Below are 22458 nucleotides of genomic sequence, written 5' to 3'. Positions count from 1 at the left end.
CAAGAGGCTCTGCTCCAAACTTGCTCCCTTTCGCTAGCATGATCTCTGCAGCATCATGAGGTGTGTGGCCAAGTGGAGCTGATGATTCACCCAGAGAGCTCACAGTTTCACTCCGCATCTCAGCTGGCTTTCAAAACATTTTAAGGGAAGCGGTTGCTGCCCATAGCAAAAGCCTGAGGGACTCCATTCGTGGGCGGAGAAGTCATTGGCTCAAAATCATGATTTTATTCTGTAACTAGTCAGAATGCCTTAAAAAAAAAAAAAGTTACCTTAATAACGTTTAGTAACAGAAGTTTTTGTTTCTTGCCTAGGCATGTGGTTCCCACAATGGATCCTTCTGGTCACCTTCATTTTTAATATAGTTTCCAAATAACAAGAGTGGAATTTTTACCTTTGGAAGGGGGTTTCGGGATATTCCCATTGTGGTCTTGGTTGTTTGTTTTCATTGGACTGTGTGTTTCTGTCTCTTCTGGACACAAATAAACCTCAATGGGCCCTTGGGTACTTGCCAAATGTATTTGTAGGCTCTATCAACAGAAGAGGCGAGAAAAGTTCAAACTGAGAAATGAGAGCTACAGTAATTTTCATCTAGAAATGGGAAGGGTAATTTTCATTGTTCATTTTGTTTCTTCACTGGTAGCCGCCCCCCCCACCCCCCCATCAACAGATGACTGTCATCCTCTAGAGGAGGGGCCAGCAAACAGTAGCTCGAGGGCCAAATCCAGTCCATCAACTGGCTTTGTAAATAAAGTTTTATTGGCATAGAATCATGCCCATTCCCACTGTTTACAGATTGCCTCTGGCTGTTTTTTTTTTTTTTTTCTTCTCACGCTCTCATGGCAACGTTGTGTAGTTGAGTAGTCCCAACAGAGACTTATGGCTCACAAAGCCAAAAATATTTACTCTCTGGTCCTTTAAAGAAAAAGTTTGCTGACCCCTGCCCGAGAGGAGGGGTCTGTGTTCTTTAAATATATTCCTTCTATGCAAACTATGAAAAGGTCCTTTAAGTGTTCTAAATACAGTATTTCCATGTTGCTATCCCTTATGGTGGGGCGTTTTTATGTGAACTTTAATAACCACTGGATGAATAGTATACTTAAGTGCTAGGAGCAGAGTTTAGTAAGAGAATGCAGCACACTAACATCTAAAATTCTTCTTCATCTGGGTCATAGAGCTATTATTATAATTTAGGTGAGAACTCTACCCTAGATGGGAGCTTGCAAATCTCACTTTTTATTTCCTATGCATTTCCTTTTTGCTACATTTCTTTATCTTATAGTTATGGTCCAGGCCTATATTTGCAAAGATTGTCGGAAACCAATCACAAAAATATGTGCCCTCCTTTCTTATAATATTCTAGTCTACCAATTCAGCCAAAGTCGTATGTGATTTCTTAAAAGTAAACACGTTCCAAAAGATAAATTCTTAAAGTGTGCTAAGATAAGTTAGGGAGATACTTTCTTTTTTTTTTTTAAAGTTAGGGAGATACTCTAAAACATTTATGTCTCTATTTCTAGTGGGGATCATATCTAGGGCAATCAACATAAAATTTCCCAACGGTTCAAATCAATCAGAACTGCCAGATACCAAATTATGAGCAAGAAAAAGTATCAGAGGGACAGGGCACCATACCCTGAGTTCAATGCCCCATGATGTTAAAATTAGACTTTTGGGACACTCAATATGTATTGAACTGTTGAAATGTTTTTGAAGTTCAGTTTAAGTAAAATGGATGGGAAAGAACCATTGAGTGTTAAGGAGGATACATGCTTCGACCACACGTCAATGATTCTTTAACTTCAGGCATTCCAAAAAGATCTCTGCAGGTGAACAAAGACATTATCTCCTTACCTCTATTGGGTCAGGCACTTCAAGTCTTGTTTCTGGAGGGGCTTTGACAACTATAACAGTTTGGTCTTTAAGGCCACTAATTTTTCGAATATCTTGATATGTAACGTAAGCTAACGTAGTGAGTGTTAAGGAATGTAACCATTAGAAGATTGACAGAACAGATGCATGGAAAAATTTTCAAGTATTTTATGACTTGTAAGAATATACTGGTCTCTCTGTCTCGATCTTTAAATATATGGGATCTCTCGTGAATCTTCTTTTCTGGTTGATATTCTAAACAATAAGACAAATGCACGGCGTTCTCCTACCCATTTCTAAAAAAGTCCATGGCAATTTAAAATGTTAAACACAGAAACAGAATAGTTAAACTATCAAAAGAAAACCAAAAGCCAGTTTGGTCAGGTTCTAGCCCAGTTCCTCTGGAGCATGGACATTCTGTGAACTTTGGTCAAGTGTTCTGTCACTCAAATTGAATGATGGCAGACCCCAATTTACAGAAGAAAAAAAAATGTAAGCTCTATTGCTCATATATTTTTTGGAACTCCAATAACTTCTATCTGCTGCTGGACCATTAGCAAATGTCAGTAGACGCGCACATGAACGTGTGAGTAGCAAACAGATATATCGGTGGAAGAACTAACTCAGAAGATGGGTCAGGCAGACAGCTGGTTTTCTTAAGGGCACCTGGGCTGGTTGTGATTGTATACCTACCGATAAGAGAGCCATTATTTCTCTGTTAGAAAAATTATCCTTTGTATGATATTACTATCAATATCTCAGTGTTCACAAGGAGGGAACGCAGCTTCCAAGTGCTCTGCAACCTGAATCAATTTGAGAAACACTGTAGCGGGAAAAGAGTGAATACCCTTGGTCATGACTTCTGAGGACTGAGCAATTCTTTTAAGTGCCCTGGCAGCTGAATCTAAGAAGATATCATGAAAGAATATGGTACTTATTACATGATAAAAAGTATTCATGCAAGCTTGCCTGGAGAGACGAGTTTTTACTTGGCACTAAAAGAGCTCACATAGCTCTAAGAGTCACGTAGCTCTCTTCTATAAGGGACATGGGGTAACATAATTAATGTACAATGTCTTTAGCCTGTTGCGTTTTTTATGTTAGCCCACAAAAAATGCCTAGGCTAAAACAGCAAATCACCTGACTCAATGAAGGCCTTTCTGAAGGTGATATAATATTAGCAAATAGAGTCTGTGATCTAACACGTTTAATACAGAAATAGGGTTTAGACAGTCAGGAGGAAATGATGTCTCTTAGAACAGTGGCTTTTAATTAGAAATTGAAGGAAGCTATGAACCTACTGTGCAGAAAACAAAGCACATTCACCCCAAATATGTATATACTTTTAGGGGCATCTACCGCAGACTATCTTCTTTACATCTTAATGGTTGAGACAAGAGCTAATTCAGTGCTGAGCTTGACAGGACAGCTCATGCAAGAGTCCGGGTCTTAGGTCACCATGTATCGCATCAAGGAAGCCAACTGTTGCCTTCATACGAGACTTGACAGTTCTGACAAGTTTTTACTGAGAACACGGGGAAAGTGATAACCAGGTACTTACCCCACAGCCCACTGTCAAAAAGCTACGTGACAAGAACTTATTAAAATAAAAACTCATCTACAGTTACTCAACGTGCTGCAGGAAGGAAAATTTCAACACATTTGTGAACAAGCTGTACCACATTCGGAAGTGAATGGCGAATTGAAAAAAATTGTGCAAACACATTTTCTAATCTTCCAAACTTTAAAGTACTTCCACCGTGGCTCCCTCCTGAATTTGCTTTTTTGGGTTAGCAGCTCCCCGCAAGGAAGCTTCCAGTTTCCGCAACAAAGGTCCCAGAGAAAGCTAATGTCAGCGACTCTGCTGTAAGCTGCACGTTCCAGAGAGCTGCCAATCGTCCTCCATGGGGCTCCCAGCTAAAGAGTGAATGAAACAGCCCGACTAGAGCTATTCTTGTTTCTTCCCCTGTAAACCCACTCTGGCTGCCACTGGGGGTTCAAATCACCACACCTCTTCTCCACCTCACTAACCATCAGCGGACAAGATCAATCCTGTGGTCAATAGAAAATGAGCAATCGCAGTTTCAAAAAACTGCCTGAATTGGGAAATGAATGTCCCCATACCCTCCAAGGGAAAGTCTATCAGACATAAAAGGTAATGTGGAACAATCAGAAGTGGGGAACACAAATTAGAGATGGGATGTCTTAAAATACTGGCTTTGTCTTCTACACGTAACTGAGAACATTGCAAGATCTTCTTGTCAACACAATGAAGTCCTCTTTCTCCCTTTTTTTTGGGAGTGAGATGAACAGTGAGTTTTCCTGTGATGGCCAAAAGATTGTCAGCCAGTTGACAAGAACTGGCTTTAAAAAATTTTTATTTCCAAGGACCAATGTCTGTAAATGAATGGATAGACTGAGATGTCTCAGGCCTGGGCCGGGGGGGTGGGGGGTGGGGGGAGGGGGGCGCTTCGGAAATCAGTTTCTGGTGTTGTGCATCAGCAATAACGCACGGTAGAGGTTACAGAATGATTTTTCTAGACTCTTCACTCCTTCAGCTATAGCTCAGACAGATTCAACAAATTCCAATTGCTCCAATATCTGATGAAAAGAAAATAGAATGTGAGAACCCCAACAGTGACAGCGAACGCCCACCAAAAATCTGGGGAGATAGAGAGGGAGCTGCTGGATGATGTCATGAATATTAACGCTGACACCTTACCTATCTTAGAATAGTGCTTCCTTACGCACTGCGTGTATCCGCATGTCCACAACCACACGTGAATGACACGCGTTAACCCGAGTAAAATTCTACCTGTGTGTAAGCGTCAGCGCGTGAACGCTGGGTGTGTTCTAGAAGGCACTAACCCCCAAGGAACAGGAGCACAAAGGATATCTTTGATTCTCTGAATCTTCGGTTAGCAGTTTGAGGTCCAGGGTGCAGCTTTGGATCAGTTCATCTAATTTCTTCTCCTCCTGGCTGAGCTCGGTCACTTCCTTGGACAGGCCTTGACACTGGGCCAGCATGCCCCCATCCTCAGACAGACTGCAGCCCCTAGAAACCCAAACACAGACTCTTCGTGGCTGCTCGGGGGGCCAAGGGGGCGAGGGTGCAAGGGAGGGGCAGTGAGAAATGGTCCTTCTGAGTAACATGTCCCCTCTCGACACAGGAGGTCACGCTGCTTGTTAGCCAAGTGTTAAAATCAGAACATTTATACATTTGTATATATTTTTTGTCCACACGGTCCTTCACCTTTCACACCACAGAAATTTAAGTGTGTGTGTGGGAACCCCGAAAAAACTCCTACACTGTTATTTTCAGGTTTCTTTCCTTCAGAGGAGGGCTGTTTTTTCAGAAGGCTCAAATTCAAAGGGCGAAAGGAGAAGTTCCTGCCTGTCACATGCCTCCCGGGAGGAAAGAGAAAGAAAGAGGGGGAATAAAAAAGGATAGAGAGACATGGAAAGATAGAAAAATGTGAAAGAAAAGATGAGGAGTGGTTCAAAATTCAACGAAATATCATTCGGGAGGCACAAAAGACCTAGGCAGTTTCTGAGGGTCTTCTACCAACCACCGAAAAGGAAAAGTTTAAGGGAACAGATGTGTGTGCTGTGTGCAAGAACAAAGACCAATACCCAACAGGTTTCTCGAAACCACAGGCCTAAATGGGTCCCTGAATCGTCACAAAATTCCCCAAAAGTACAAAAAGTTATCTGCACTCATCTCATGTTTGAGGGAGTCTGTTTTCAGAGCCACCCTATAAGACCCTTGTTCCTTCCCACAACACTTTCATCGTCCCTTCTAAAATACTGGCTGTTGGGATGCTCCGTCCGTAATTCACGAACGAGATTAACCACACACTGAATCACACGTGTGGGTGGACGGGTGACATGTGTTATCATCCCTGCCTTCCATGAGGAACTGAGGTCTCTAAGTCTCGCCTCCCTTTACCCAGAAAGCGAGCTGACCTGCCGCCAGAGCCACGGATGAAGATACGTGGTGATGGGGCACCTACACGGATGTGTTCATACACAGCCGGAGTTCATTTCCAAAGCCCTGTTAGAGACAAGCCGAAGACACGAGCCCGCATCCTTTAGATCACACACACGGCCTCGCGGCTGCAGATGAACGACATCCTACTTGACATCTGCAGGCCCCCCCTCCGCCGAAATCCCGGGATCTCCTTGCCTGAGGCTCATCAAATGTCTCTGACAGCATCTAGAGGGTAAAGAGACTTTGAACTTTGGGCTAAGGAGTCGAGGGGCGGCGGGGAGGAGACCACGGGAGTGGAGTGCGGGCGTGATCGTGAAATCTGGGGCTGGGGGTGGTGGCTCGTACTCACATCCACTGCACGTTGTTTTTCGACTTCTTCTTAATGAGGTGGATGCCTTCCAGCACGTTGGTGATGTCGTAGATTCTCCTCTTTTGCACCTTCAGCACCTCCGCCGCCTTGTTCAAATCCAAGACCCCGTCAGGGGACTGGCTCAGGAGCTGAATGAACTTCTTGGTGAGCAGACCAAGTGATGTGTCATACCGTGTTTTTTCTGAGGGAGATTTTGGAGCTTAAAGAAAAACAAAAGCCGAGCAGGTGGGGGGGATAGGGGGAAAGGTAAAGAAATGAAGGGTTTCTTTGCAGGTAGGCAAGCCCTCTTTCCCGTTGCAGCCCAAGTATTAGTGTCCAAGCAAAGCCGCTGTTGTTGTTCTCGGTAAGTTACAGAAAGCTATGAAGTGGCTTTATTAGAAAAGGAAGGGACAGTACAAATTCCTATTTGATGAAAGCTTTTTGCTGTGAATTTCTCAGTAGCTTCTACTTTGCCTCACCCTCCTCCCTGAGTCTAGTGAGGTATCCCACACATCGTAGGTGCTCAATGTTATCTGTTGAATGAATGAGAATGTGCTACAGTCTCCGAGGACCAGCACGTGGGGAGCCCAACCCGATGGGGCCGGGGCTGCGAATCTCTCCTGCGTTTCATGACGGGGGCTCAGACAGACCCCTCATAACTCGCTTTGCAGGCTCCACGGTCTGTGTGTGTCTGTGACTTAGTCACAGCTTTTCAGGGAATGCTTCATTTGGATGAAGAATACCTAAACAGTCCTTCCATCGACTCGCCCCGTCCCTCTTACATGTTATGTCCTCATTCAATATCGTATTTATTCTATTGTGCGGGTGTGCATCACACAGGGTTTGTGGACGGCCTGATCCGCAAACTCCACAAAAGGGGCGAACAAAGTCTAATTTAGCGTCTATGTTAAATGCCAGAGACATACAGGACTATTTCGCTGTTTCCAACCTACTTTTCTCTCTCTCTCTCTCTCTCCCCAAAGAAACAAAAGGTGGGGGGGGAAAAAAAAAGAAACAAAAGGTGGGAAAGAAAACGAACTGCAATGTAGGGGTTTCAGTCAATGTGGACACTGCCTTAGGCGGAGCTAGAGATTGAGGCCGGTGTAGACCTGAGCGACTCTGGCACGGTTCTATGCGCAGTTAGCCCGGTCTCAAAAGTAATGTCCATTAAGGGAAGTTAAAATTAAGTTTGATGACAGAATGGTGCCAGAGAGCTTGTACGCCGGGTGAAAAAGGACACTGCGCACATTTTAAGAGGCCTCCCCCCGAGTCAGTATCAGGCACCGAAGGGACTCTACACCCTTTGTGGGGTGTCTGCAGACACTGTTTATTTTCTGGCTAGGAACAGAAAGAGATGAAAAAGGACACAACGGCCACAATTATCCACACCTTGGCATCCCCTCAGCCACAAGCTTTGAAAGGGGGGAAGCCCACACCGGGGAGAACACGAGATGGAAGGGATCCTTACTTTTTGGACTATCTGGACTCCGCAGGGCGGCTCTTCCTTTGCCCTTGGGGGTTTTTAAGCCATCCGAGAGGTACTGATGACCGCTTTCTCCTAGCTCCAGCCGTCGCTTTGCCTGCAACGTGAAAGGATGATCGGTCATCACTGGCCACGCGGGCGGTCACAAGCCGTGGGGCTGTTTGGGGGCCGGCCCTGCCAAATGCTGCGGGCACATGCCAACTCCCGGCACCTCTGCTCTGCCTCACTCGGGGCCCCTGTCATGCCCTCCGGTCAGATGCTGGCTCCGGGGGCTGGGCTGGCAAGGAAACTCTCTTCACCTGCCACAGATTACCCGTCTAGGCTCAGATGGACCCATCCACTGTCCTGCAGGATCAGGCCCGGGGGCCACATTGTTTACTCCTTCATTGATTCGACATATGTGCCAGGCGTGGGGTGAGACAGTCAGACCACAGCAGGCATCATGGAACGTAAATTCGCTTTTCCCTTGCGACACTTCGCCGCCTACCTTCATCTCTGATCTGGGTTGGACCTCTTCCCTTGTGCTCCCCCAAACACTGTGTGTTTACATGCACGATAACACTTATTGGATAGAAGGGTTATTTTACTTATCTGTTTCTCATTTCCTTTAAGGCAGGGACTGTTTCCCATTTATCTTTGTATACCTAGTGCTTGGCATAGAGCCTGGCTTTCTGTAGGTATTCAATCACTCTCACTCTCTACATATTTATATTCAACGAAAGAGTGATTAAACAGCAACGCAGCTAGTCACAGACCGCAAATGGTCATTCATCAGAACAACAAATATTGTAAATGCTCAATCTTGGGCTTCAACTAGTATCACTGTCTCCATTTTTGTCATCAAACCTGGCAAATGAGAAGTCTTCATCCAAGTTTTTTTTTTTTTTAGAGGGGGAGAGGGGCAGAGGGAGAGAATCTTAAGGAGGCTCCACGCCCAGCGCAGAGCCCAACTCGGGGCTCGATCTCACGGACCCTCAGATCACGACCTGAGCCGAAATCAAGAGTTGGACGCTTAACCGACTGAGCTACCCAGGTGCCCCTTCATCCAAGTTTTTCATTTAATTTAATTTTACTTAAAAAATATTCACTTAGTTTCTATGGACTGGGCTTAGGGAACAGAGGTAAAGCAAGATGGGTAAGACTGTCTGCCTCCCTAGCACATAGAGTCCACGAGAGGAGACAGATAACTAAGTAATTGTTGTGTACTAACTAACTGTACGCTGGGATGGGTGTTCAGACAGGAATGGCACCCAACTAGACACCCCGCATGGCCATGTATCTTCAGGCTCATCTGAGGGCACATTCTTCCAATGAGGAGATGCACAATTTCATGGTAACCCCTCATGACACAGAAACAGGAGGAATAACTTATCAGCTGATGACAGACATGCAGCTTCTCTATAAAAAGTTATCAGCGAATCTTGCTCTGTTCAATCCAGAAGCCCCTTTAGCCACATGTGGCTCATCTGAATCAACATGTGCTCGAAGTATAAAATACACACCGGAGGTTGAAAGCTCAGCACAGAAAAGGGTAAAGGATCTCACCAATACTTTTTACACAGATTACATGTTAAAATGATACTATTTTGCCTTTATGAAATGTGATTAAATCAGGTAGTATTAAAATTCTTATTTTACCTGTTTCCTTTTATATATATATATATATATATATATTTTTTTTTTTTTTTTACCATGTGGCTTAAATTTCTGGCACACGTGATCTTTCTGTTGGGCAATGCTGGGCTGAACTTCACTCTAAAGGCCTAGGAATGACATTTGGCAACTTTCTTCATTTTCCCCTCTGTCAAATATTCTGTCAAATCCTTGTGTGAGCCTGTTGTTTTAGTTGGCCTGGCAAACATTCCCTCTTCATGAGGCAAAAGCTCCCTGATTGTTTTTGGGGAGCACTCATCCCCGGTGCTAGCCCAAGTGCACTGTGCCCCTAGGTGACCCGGGCCTGGCTGATCTTTTGTTCCATCCTCCCCCTCCCTCACAGTGGCTGCGGTGAGCGGCATATGACCAAAGGGGGGTAAACAAAGGCCAGCCCCAGGGATTTTTCTGGAGCTACAGCAAAGAAGGCGTTGTGCCTTCCGAGGAAGGCTGACGTTAGCCAGAAGCCATCCGAGAATGGAGGGTCCACAGGGGCAAGTGGAGTGGAGAAAAGGAGAGAGAGGGTCTGAGGCTGTCCTTCAAGACTCTGAATCAGGTCATACGCTGGGGGCAACGGTTGGTCTTCGCCCCAGATTTCTCCGTTGCATCAGCCCATAACATCTCCTTTTTGCTTAAAGCTCTTTGAGTTAGGGAAATGGAAGTGTGGTATTGCAAGTGACAGCTTGTGGAACGGGCTGAGTCAAGCTGAGCCTTGGTGCAATGGGGAGCTGGCAAGCCTCGTTCAAGAGTGGCAGAGTGAGTGGGTCACCTCGTGGGGTCTTCAGGAAATTACTGCTGATAAGCTTCATTTGAGGCTTGCCTGAAAGTCGAGAGGGGGACAGCTTTGCTATGGAGGCCTTTTCTTTCCATCGAAAGCAATCCAAGAGATACAGAGCGGTAGCCCCTCCACGCGAAGGTCCCCAGAAGGAAGCCAAATGGGAAAAGAGCTGGGGATCTAGGACTCTTGGGCCCCTAGGTCGGGAAGTCTGTATACTCTCCCTGGACACTCACAAGAAAGAACCACCCACTGGCCAACGCTGGGGGCATGTTACTTTCGTCTCCCCATCCAGGCTATTGTTCCAAATTGCTTTGAGGCAAAGGCCTATGGAAGCCATAAACTGTAGGCTGGGGAAATTCCCAGAGATCTGTTGCCAAGAAACGGAGATCTAACCTTAAGGACCAGGACTAGGCAGGTTGTGTGACTTTGGATAGTTGATCCAATCTAAATACTAGATAGAAAATCTAAGAAATCTTAAGGGCAATTCTACTGCCAGAGATTCCTTAAGTCCAGAAAACAAAGGTCCATGATAGCAGCCTCTAAGGGAATCAATCACCAAGCCAATACGTCTACACCAAGAAGAAATGAGCTGCGGAGGAAGGTCAGCCCCGCAAATCCTCCTGGAGGGTAGGAATCGAGGCAGCCTATCGGCTGCACAGTCACGTCCCCACCAAGTCTCCCAGGGCCTGGAATTTATTCCTGTGCAGGAGACACAACGTGCTTTGGGAGGCGATCCCTGTGTCATTTCCCTTCTCCCAGTGGACATTTCTGGTGGGCTATCCCGTGAGCCTCCCTCCATTGTGCAGTGGCAGGGGCTGAATGGATTTGAGAGAAACACACAGTACTTAACTACTTGTAGCTCCCAGGCCTGAGGACGGGCACACTAACTGGACTCTCTTTTGGGAAAGGGCCAAACAACTCTGGTCTCCGACGGAGCAGCATCACTTCAATGCTCACCTTAACAAAGGCAAGCACGCACGCTTGGTTAAAAAAAACCCCAAAGAACTATATGGGAGGTTTTAAACAGGACAGGTGGTCTCTGCTTACACCAGGGCAGATGGAAGTCTCTTTTGTTGGCTCTTAGTGTGACCATCTCCCCGAACTGTGAGTTACTCTGTTTACAAACAGACCTTCACATCACAGGGCCCCGACCAGTAAAGCAACTCATCTATCTGGTGCTCAGCAGAAGGCCCAGCTATTTGGTTCTAAATAAGAGTAAAGGTTAGACAGGAGCGATGCTATGTAGATCATTCCACACTGCCCAGGTATTATCAAGGGTAGCTTTTCTTACAAAGGAACCACGCACTAATTTTAGGACCTCAGCCCGAACTAAGATGATGTGCCTCTGTAATGAAACAGTTGGACTGTTAAACTGCTGAAAATGTATATATAAAAATAATAGGAATAACTGTCAGGCAGCCAAGCAGGAGGCTGTGAGGGGTAAACATCCACAGTTTCTGCCTGCCTGGCCCCTATTTTTCCCTTTGGGGAAGAAACTTCTCCCCAGTTCTTGGTTCAGATGGTTTCTTTGTCTCTAAGCCTGATAAGCAAAAAGCCTGCCATTGCTCAACCTCTTAGGCTGGCCCTTCCCATCAAGGGTTCAAAGGAGTGGACTGTAATCTGGGCCCGCCAATCTGTGTATTCCAGTCCCTTGGCTAATGGGCCTATGACCAAGGCAGGAGAATCAGCCAGTGCTGGGACTTTGGTTAGAAATGGTGGGTTCTTTTCACTAGGAGCTAGTAGGACGTAAGCCTGGAGCTACCTGGGAAGTGAACCAACGTGGAAGGAAAAAGCTGGAGAGAGACTGAGGCCCAGGGCCTTCAAGGGAGGTACTAGATAGAGCCACGCCCAAAGGCAGGTCTACCCAAGACTTCCATTTGTGTGAACCAACAAATTCCCTTTCTTGGTACAAGAAAACTGAGTTAGATCACCACCATTTGCAACCCAGTGTCCTGGCAGAGCCAGCCTGCTAGCATTAGCTAGAACACAAGGAACCTGAGTACGTACAACGTGTCACGCACCGTTAATTGCTTTCCATTTCATTACGCTATCTCATTTTCACGACATTCCCAGAAGATAGTTGTTACTATTATTTCCTATCCTACAGGAAAAGATGAAGGTTTAGAGCACCTAAGTAACTTTTCCAGGATCCCAGTCAGTAAATACACCTACTCAAGTCCATGCCTACAACTGCTTTACAAAATGATTGTGAAAAACCGCCATGTAAGAATATTTGAACAGTTTCATTAAACTGATGCTGTCTTACTCTATGATAAACGTAGAGTTTTACTTATTTCATAATTTTTAAGAACTTTCCTTTACACAATAAACATGGAAATTCACATGGAAATTCAAGCAGTGCAAATGCCCTTATGAGGAAAGCAGATCTTTCCCCCCACTCCTGACCCTGTTCCCTTCCTCAAAGGCAAGACTGTTAAGTTCCTTTGATATCCTTTTATTTTTAAAAGATTTTATTTACTTGAAAGGGAGAGAGTGCGCATATGGGTGGGGGGAGGCACAGAGGGAGAGGGAGAAACAGACTCGCCGCTGGGCAGGGAGCCCAACGCGGGGCTCAGATGCAGGGCTTGATCCCACAACCCTGAGGTCATGACCTGAACTGAAATCAAGAGTCAGACACTCAACCAACTGAGCCACCCAGGCAACCCTCCCCCTTTGATACCTTTTTAGACAGACTATGGAAATACAGTATGTACACAGGTATACAGCTGTGCAACCCATAAAAAAGTTGTACACAAATGATAGCAAACCACACAATACTCTATCAACACATCTTCAAGTTTGACCTGTCAGTACACAGAATGACTTTATTTTTCACAGCTACAGAATATTGGATTAATTAATACACCATGATTTGTTTACTTAACCAAACACTCATGGCATTCAACACTCTTCTAGAAACTACTACATTTTCCCATTAAGCATTCATAATGGCATTTTGGGGTAGCTATTACTATATCCCCCTTGCACTGAGGCAGAGAAGATAAGGATTTACCTAAAGTCTCAGTTAATAAGTCACAGATACCAGGGTTTGAGCCCATGACTTCCCTGGACTGATGGAAATGTCCCTCCTCTGTTGCCATAGCAACTTCCGGGGTACCACGGCATCATTTTGCCATCATAACTTATGTATACGCTCCAGGTTTCCTCACCAGACCATGAGGAGCTCAGGTCTTAAGTAGGCTTGCACTTGGCATGCACTCAGTCGAATTTACTTATTTATTTTGAATGAACCAAGGAATAAATTCCCAAAGTCTCTTGGCAGGTAAATCACAAAGCTCTGACATTACCCACCCGTGAGGCTGCCCATGTATGTTGTAGTCCATGTGTGTATATATAGACATGTATGTGTGTGTATACATCTACATATGCTGCAGATTAATCTCTACATATTTGGAAAGGTTTTCAAGAAATACGAAGGGGAAAAATTAAAGTTGCAGAGGGATACATATAATGTGACTTTATAAGGGTAAGGAAAACTATAAAATATAGACTTCGCTATAAAAATTTCCAAGTATCCAGAGAGGAAGAAAGTCTGGAAAGAGCCACATCAAATGTTAATGGAGGTTATCTCTGAGAAGTAAAATTAAATACAGGGTAATGATTTCATGTTTATAGCTCTATAATATTTAATTGTATTTTACAGAGCAATGTGTACATATTAAAGTTATACCTTCTAAACTAGCCATTCAACTCTTTGGAGTATGTCAGGAGAACATTTATGTTGTTTCTAGGGTTTGTCTATTAAAAACAGTACAGCCAGTTTCTTGAATATTTTTATATTTTTCCACATATATCCAACATAAATGCCCAAGTTCAGGAGAAAAATTCAGTACGTTATTGTACATTTATGTAACGGAATGTTATGCAATTAATGATGAACAATCTATATATGTAAGTTTAAAAGAAAAGTAGGTGTGAGTAGTAAAATTTTATTTTTGTGGGGAAATTATATGCATAGGAAGAAAGGACATCTAAGGATATAGACCTAATAGTTTAAGAGTATTAATCTCGGGGTGGTAGGATTACAGTGATTTTATTTTCTTCTTTCTAAATCATTTAAAAGTGAGCATGGGTAATACTTGCATTACGTGACAAAAATCACTTGCATTTGCCCTTTGAGGTTAGACAAAAGAAAGCTGCTGGTTTGTTTTTTTATACTGTTGAAAATCTTATGTACCATTCAGTAGGTATGGGTATGAGTTCTCAGCAGAAATGGGATGGATGGATACGCTACCAGAAAGGCATCCCAGGCTCACGATGGGGAGGGAAGTGGTGTTCTTAACTACCATTTGACTGAAACACAGGAAAAAATTAAATCAAGGAAAAGGCATGGCCTGCTGTAGTTCACAAACTGAGCCCTAAAATAAACTCCTTTTACCCCAGTTCATAAGAGATCCGGGCAAGGGAAAGAACTGGATCTATGATACATTTTGTCTCATGGCCAAAGATGAGACAGCGCATTTTGAACAGAGGAAGAAGAGAAACAGAAGATGGAAATTAGATAAAAAGAATGAGGGCCAGGTTAGGTTCATTAGTGAAATAACCCAAAGGAGAGAATCTCCAGCTCCAGACCAGACCACAGCTGAATCTCACTTGGATTCTGGCCATCAGGTCAGTAGGTTAGGGCAAGAGGATTTTAAGAAAGGCATACACAGCTTCCAGTTGGGACTACATAGTAACTCAATCTGGCTAACCATTTTTAAATCCATTCGAATATTTATTAAATGCCTGCTGTGTACCAAGCCCCGCACAGGCAGATAATCGATTATAGCACGGTGGTCCCTGCTGTTAAAGAGGCTGTGGGCAAACCAATAACGGGAAATGCATGATGAAGACAGCAACGAGCCCATGGTTGGGGGGTGGGGGTGGGGGTCAGGCAGGCAGGCAGGGGGCTGTATGGAGAAGAGGGTGGAGGTCTGGAGAGCGTGTTTAGAGGGGGCAGTCCTGGAAGGCAATGGGGCTGTCCCGCACGGAATGGAGCGGGAGTCGGGGTCCAAGCACGCGCAGAAGCGCAGAGCCTTGGACGGGCCATGCTTCAGGGGTGCTGGTGGGTAGGGAGGGGCTTGGGTGCAGAGGGTGAGGAAGGAGCCACATCCTTGGTCCCTTCCATGTCCCCTTTTCCTGGCGCTGAGGTTACCTAGGACGAAGAGCTTGAAGGTTGTCTTCCCCGGCTTTCCTCAGCCAGGGGCACGTTCAGAATTGAACCAGAGCAGTGTCTCTATGAGCTCTTAGGTGAGAAGCCTAACCAGGAACCGAATTCTTCCTGAGACCTGGTGAGCCCAACGGGCATGCAGAAGGCCCCGACAGATGCATGTGCAAATAGGAGCAGCAAGTGTGCATTTTACCGCGGTGAAGACTGCCCCTTCGATCCTGCATCCCAACCACCACCAGTGGGGGAGCGGAGGTCTCTCTCTTCCCCACGCCTCCCGGCCCCAGGGAAATCCTCCCACCACTGGGCACCTAGAATGGCACCCAAACTGGGCCATTTTTCTTCTTTTCATTTTTAAACTACAGATCTAGGGTATCCTAACTTCACTATAACTTATGTTATGGACTGGTTTGGGAATCTAACCACATACACATGAATGTTTCCAAAGGAAAAGAAAGCCTAACTTCTGGGATGGAAGCCATTTACTTATAAACTGGTGACTGCATCCCTTTCTAAAGGCATTTGTTTTGTTTTTAAGAATAATTGGAGACAGGGCACCGGGCTGGCTCAGTTGGTACAGCATGCGGCTTTTGATCTCAGGGTTGTGAGTTCAAGCCCCACGCTGGGTGTGGGAGCCTACTAAAAAAGAAAAAATAATTTAAGAAAATTTAAGAGAAAAATCAATGTACACGATTTTTAAAAATCCACTAGTTCAGGCAGCTTCTAGTGGCCACCTCCCTAGGGGAATCAGTTTTCCTCTTTCTCCTGGTGGTCACCTCGCTAAGGAATAAGCTTGGATAGCTACTTCTGGACAAAAATGTCCAGCACCCAATGATGGCGATCACCCCACCAAAGATGACCTCATCTGTTTACATCCATCATTATCTTTTTCTCCGTCCTATCAGGTATTCTATCAAGTCCCCACTTTTTCTCCCACCTGAAACTCTTGGACCTCTTGCTGTCTAGACTCTTGACTGATTGTTCTGCAAGCCTGTTGCAAAGCTGTCATTCTGTGATTTTCCACTCTCTGTACCGTGTTGAAGGCTGAGGGGGACACCTGTCACTTTATTTGACTGCCCAGCCTCTGAACCTTCCCTCCTATGGTTAGGAGACTCCCTGCTTGATCAGTCTTGGTGGGAGCCGCCTTGCTATTGCAGAAGCTGAAGACTCCACGCACTCTTTCCTAGCTTCACCAGAACTTGGGCCAGGCCCGTTACCTATGTGGCACAGACAGACACACCCGCCCTGGAATCTGGAATCTGGAGTTGCTCTGGCAAAGCAGCAGGCTGTCTGGTGATGGCTGCTGGAGCCCAGGAGAAATCCCTGGTGTTGCTGGACACCTTCCGTGGCTTGACATTTTGGCTGTGGTTTTGGCTCCTGATCCTTCCTTCGTTCCTGCCTGTTCTCCAAGCCTGGTTCTCTCTTCAATATCCTCCAATAAAGGCCTTTTCTGCTTAAGTCTGCCAGGGCTGTTAACTGACGGCTTTTCTGGAACACACCGAATAGTGTGGAAGAGAAAATCCGCGTCCTCGTATATCTGAAATGTGTATTTCATCCTCATGCTCGATACGCTGGCTAACTAAAGAACGTAAGGCTGATCTTCGGTTGCCCTCTGAACCTGGAAGTCACTGGTCCAGTTGTTTTTAAACCCAGCGTGGGTGATGAGAAACCTGCAGCCACTGATTCTCATTTGGCTAAATCTATTCGGTTTCTAACCTCTCTGAAAGCCTCCCGGCCTGCCTCACATTTATTGTGACATTTCGTAACACCTATTCAAGTGGACATCTTTTCTCACTCACTGTGTGAGGGCCTCCTAGAAATTACCTGCGTGGCCTTCGGCTACAAGAAATTTTTATGTTGTAAATCATCCCCTCCCATTTCCTGTCCTCGCCCTGGAATTCCCATTCCTCTTAGAGTGATCCTCTAAAGCTCGAATTTTCTATTTTCCATGTCTTTGCCTTTTTGTTCTACTTAGCTGTTCTTACATTAAATTTAGCTTCCATTCACTAAATTGTTTTTTTTTTTTAAAGTTTGGGCACCGAGACTTTTAATATCCAAGAGCATTTGTTTTGCTTTTGCTCTCTGATCAATTTATTTTTATAGCATCTGTTCTTTTATGAATAGGAGAGTCTCTCCTTTGCCACTCATTATTTTCTTTTCAAATTTTCTTTTGTTTCCCATTTAATCTATTTTCTCCACTGTCTTCTTTTCCTACCTAAAGAAAAAAGAAATCTTGGCCCCACTCTATAATTGTTGTAGTCTTTTTTTTCAAATGCCTAGTCCCTATTTAAGTGACACCTAGCGGCTGTATGACTCAGATTGAGGTGATATCCTTAAATGCCAGAATGGAGTTAATCCATTTATTTTGAGAAGATTTCTCAAAACCTATCTGGCTGAGGACAAGATTCCCAGATTCTGTATAAAGTCCTTCCTGCAAACTCCTATTTTTACCTTTGGTTTATCACATCTCAGCTTCTCTAAGGCAGACCAACGCTCTCTCTGGCCCTAGCTTCCTCTGTTCTTTTTTTTTTTTTTTTTTTAAAGATTTTATTTATATATTTGACAGAGAGAGAGAGAGTACAAGCTGGGGAAGCGGCAGAGGGAGAGTGAGAAGCAGGCTCCCCGCTGAGCAGGGTGCCCGATGCGGGACTCGATCCCAGCACCCTGAGATCATGACCTGAGCCAAAGGCAGACAGTTAATCGACTGAGCCACCCAGGCGCCCCCCTGTTCTACTTTACTGACTTCCACCCCTCCATCCTTTCTCTGAGTTCCAGAAATCTGCTGAGTGATCTTGTCCACTAAAAACCCCGTTCTCATTTTCAATGATTTTTTTTTTTTAACTGTTTACTATTATTGTCATCAGGCTTCCAGGAAAAGGAGATACTTGTTTGACGATGTGCCTTTCTGAACCAGAAGTGTCTATGTATTTAATTCTCGTTTATCAGCAGGTGATACCACCACTCACCATATGTAAGGCACCGAGCTAGGCCCTCCCATGATAAAGGAATGGCTCCTTTTGCATGTAAGAGCAGCTGAAACCCAGACATCCTTCCTACCTAAGTCTCTACTCCAATAATTGAATATGGATTATAAAAAAGCAAAAACCTCTGAAAACCTTTTACAGATTAATTCTGTATCTATACCAAATGAAGAGTAAATGAATAAGAAGCTTAAGACAAGGGCCTGATTAATAAGTTAGATTTAATGTCATGCAAATGAAGTGAAAATAAGTAATATATATTTTTAAAGATTTTATTTATTTATTTGAGAGAGAGAGAGAGAATGAGAGAGAGCACGAGAGGGGGGAGGGTCAGAGGGAGAAGCAGACTCCCTGCCGAGCAGGGAGCCCAATGCGGGAGTCGATCCAGGGACTCCAGGATCATGACCTGAGCCGAAGGCAGTCGCCCAACCAACTGAGCCACCCAGGTGCCCAATAAGTAATATTTTTAATAATGAGAAATACTGTGATGACCTTTTCTATCATAACCATCATGGTCTCTCGAACAGAGAGGGCAAAAGGTTTTTAATCCCCCCACACAATGCTCAAGCTTTATTATTCCCTTTGAAGTCTACACTTCACATGCTTTTGCAGGAAAGTAAACACGGAACACTGTGAAATTAAACCACTAACTGAAAAGAGAGTTTTAAATTCAGTCATATCACCCAATTCATAATGTGTTTTTCTTTCAAGTTATTGCTAACCTTAGGTATGTAGTTACTGCCCATAGAACAGAATTTAAGAATTCTTCTCTTCTGACAGCTGAATTTCCAGTTTGGAGGTTGGCAAAAAGAATTTAAACTAGATTTAGTGATGGGCAGTTACAAAGTATATAGGCTTTGCTGCTCAGATGTACTTGAATCTCCCACCGGAGTACTATTCAGTTTATCTCGACTTTCCAACTCCTAGTTTCTGGTCTTACGATTTTACCTCACTTCAACACCAATGAAATAAACTAGGAGTTGATGTTTCCTGTATAAGGCCAGGTAGTAAATATTTTAGACCTTGTGGGACACAGCCCTGTTAAATGGGTTTCCTTGTATTCCAATAAAACTTATTTACAAAATAAGCTGGGGGCCAGATTTGGCCCATGGGCCACAGTCTGTGGACTCATGGAATAAACCATTATCCTCCTACAAATTGATATAGGTTTTTATTAAAGGATATTTATATTGCTCACACCAAATACTGAAATTTTACGAAGAAAGCCAGTCATCTTTTTGGGTAATGGAATTCTGTCTCTGTCATGCTTTATGTTATATATGAGGACTTCAAAGAAGTACTAAAAATACAAGCACATTTGAGCTATCTGTTTGAATAGCTGAACCTCATCTCATCCACAGATAACAATGATAATTAAACATATGAAGATACTCTTTTTTTATGTCCTCAACCTTTATGGATAAAGAGATAATTTATAGGCACAATGAAGAGCTATAAACAAATTCTTATTATGGGTTTGACAGATCAATTTTAGAGAATATTAATTTAATTGCTTCATGACTTGTGTAAAAGAAAAAAAAACTTCTCTCAGCAAACTTTCTCCCATTGAGTTATTGTAGAGTAACTGTTCTGAATCTCAACCAGACTTCGGAATGTAGTTGCTGAAACGGCCTGCAGCACAGTGCGAGCACCTTAAATCTTGGAAAAAGAGCCTGTGTTTAATGATTACTGTGGCTCCCAGAGACGGGGCACTTGGTCCTGGTGGACACAGCTTCACAAACTGCCCCCTGGTGCAGGAGCATGATAAACAGACTCCAAGAGGTAAGCGCACTTTTGAAAGATGTATGAACCGAAGAATGAATTGAAGAAGTTCCTCTTAAAATAGTAAAGGGTTACCGTCCAATACTTGCACAACTGACCTGAAGACCAAAGAGCGCTACTTTTCCCATGCACTCCACTTTCATTTAGAGGCCAACTTAATTCCTGTCTCTGAGAGTTGGGGAGTTTCTGGGTTGTAACATGGTAAGGAGGAGCCTGGGTGGAGGCCAGTGAACTCCCTGAGTTGAGAAGATGGAGCAGAGAATCCAGGGAGGTCAGAGTAACTCAAATTTGGACAGAGCCCTGAAAGGAGAGAACTGGTCAGAGACACAATCTTGGGAATCTGCAGAAGGTCCCTCTTGAGAATCCAGTAGAATACAGCATGTGTATGTGAGGAAACTACCCAAGGCCAGGAAACACACCTGAAACAAATAAGAAAGACAGAGTGCCTAGAGTTCCCGTGGGGCCTGGAATTATAAAACTGTAGGCACACTGTTCCTACAACTGTTCCTAACAGACAGACTTGGCGGGGTGGGGGTGGGGGTGGGGGCGGTAAACACACCAAAAAGCAAAACCAAAACAAACAGCAGCCTCATAATGCAGAGACACAGGTAGAGTACTCAGAAGGGTGTTGCTGCATTGGTGAGGCAAAATTAGCTTTAGAATAAATACTGCTCTGGTCCCAACCTACAAAGCAAGAACTGAAAGATCAAACCATTTCTAAGAAACCTAACGGCATCTCAGAACAAAACTGAAGAACATTTACACAAATACAAAAATGTCCAGTACCCAATAATGACTATCATTCAACCAAAGATTACCCGACTTCCAAGGAAGCATGAAAATATGACCCAGATTCAGGAGAAAAATTAATCAAAACTGACCTAGAACCAACACAAATGGTAGACTTAGTTGACAAAGACACAGGAAAAAGTTAAAAGTTAATGTGACTGTATTCCGTATGTTCAAAAAGTTAAGGGGAGATATCAGTGATTTAAACCTACAGATTCAATGAGCTCAGTGAATCCCAAACACAAGAAAACTGGAACAAAGCACATCACAATCAAATTGCTCATCATCAGTAATAAAGAGAAAAATCTCAAAAGCTAGTGGGGGTGAGTGGAGGAATACGTTACAAAAAAACAAAAACTGAGAATTCTCATTTGTAACAATGTAGCCAGAAGACAGTGCAGCAGCATTGTTTTATAAGTGAAAGAAAAGAAACTGTCAAGCTAGAATTCCATACCCAGCAAAAATATTTCGAAATCCAAAGGCAAATAGAGACTTTTCCAGTGATACAAAAGCTGAAGGATTTTTTTTTTTTTTTAACCAGTGGATCCACAATAAAAGAAATATTAAAGGAAGACCTTCAAGCAGAAGGAAATGATACCAGCTGGACATATGGATCTATACAAAGAAATTAAGAATATAAAAAATGGTAACTACAAGGTAAATGTGTGACTTCTCCCCTTATACTTAAATCTCTGTAAAAGATGACTATCTAAACAAAAATAGTAAATTACATTACGGCATTTATAACATATGTGTAGGTGAAATGCATGACAATACCAGCATAAAGGTCAGAAGGGGAGAGATGGAGCTATGTTATCATAAGGTAAGTGGTATAATCTTAAGCACACCTAAAGAATGAGTAGGGGTAAGTACAAAGAGCCAAGAATAACCACGACAATTTTGAAGAAATAAGAACAAGGTAGAAAGACCTGCCCTACCGGGTATCCAGACTTGTATTGTAAAACTACAGTCACTAGGGAAATGTATATTGGTGCAAGGGAGAGGCAAACAGACCAAGAGAATAGAATGGAAAACCCAGGAACAATTCCACGCATAAATGGAAATGTCATGTATTACAAATGGGGCACTGCAGCTTGTTGGGAAGGATGACCATTATTTGCTTATGTCTTTGTTTTTTTATTGAAGTATAGTTGACACACAGCACAACATTAGTTTCAGGTGCACAATACAGTGATTCCACAACTCTTTATGTTCTGCTATGCTCACCGCAACTGTAGCTACCAAAGAATGACTACTTAGTAAATGGTATCAGGACAACTGCTTATCCAAGAAGGAAAAAAAAAACAAACAAACTGGATCCCTACCTCAAACCACACACAAAATTCAACCGCAGATCTTAATGAAGGGACTAAACTTTACAGCTATGAGAAGAAACAAAGGAAATGTCTGGCTTCAATTTTTTTCTTAAGAAAGAAACGCACAGATCATACATGTGAAAAACTACATTAAAATGAACTCTGGGGGTGCCTGGGTGGCTCAGTCATTAAGCGTCTGCCTTCGGCTCAGGTCATGACCCCAGGGTCCTGGGATCAAGCCCCGTGCTGGGCTCCCTGCTCCACAGGAAGCCTGCTTCTCCCTCTCCCACTCCCCCTGCT

General features: G+C 43.8%; 1 protein-coding gene across 3 annotated transcripts in view; it reads right to left on the bottom strand.

Moving 5' to 3' along the window:
- The window catches only part of E2F3 (E2F transcription factor 3), a 75377-nt gene that overhangs the window by 4563 nt on the left and 48356 nt on the right, over window positions 1-22458 (bottom strand). Inside the window, exons 2-6 of one of the 3 annotated variants that reach the window (XM_034985763.1) lie at window positions 7678-7789; window positions 6210-6429; window positions 4766-4924; window positions 1852-1966; window positions 392-527 (exon numbers count right to left, since the gene is read on the bottom strand). In XM_034985763.1, coding sequence (XP_034841654.1) covers window positions 392-527; window positions 1852-1966; window positions 4766-4924; window positions 6210-6429; window positions 7678-7789 — 742 coding nt within the window. Of the gene's footprint in view, window positions 1-391; window positions 528-1851; window positions 1967-4765; window positions 4925-6209; window positions 6430-7677; window positions 8590-22458 lie in introns of those variants that run through there. The other 2 variants (XM_034985764.1, XM_034985761.1) reach the window with 2 other exon arrangements.

The sequence above is a fragment of the Mirounga leonina genome, unplaced genomic scaffold (genome assembly GCF_011800145.1).
Source record: "Mirounga leonina isolate KUSES-001 unplaced genomic scaffold, KU_Mleo_1.0 Mir_366, whole genome shotgun sequence".
Classification (NCBI taxonomy): Eukaryota; Metazoa; Chordata; class Mammalia; order Carnivora; family Phocidae; genus Mirounga; species Mirounga leonina.
The sequence above is the reverse complement of the archived record's forward strand: the minus strand, read 5'-3'. Positions and strand labels throughout refer to the sequence as shown.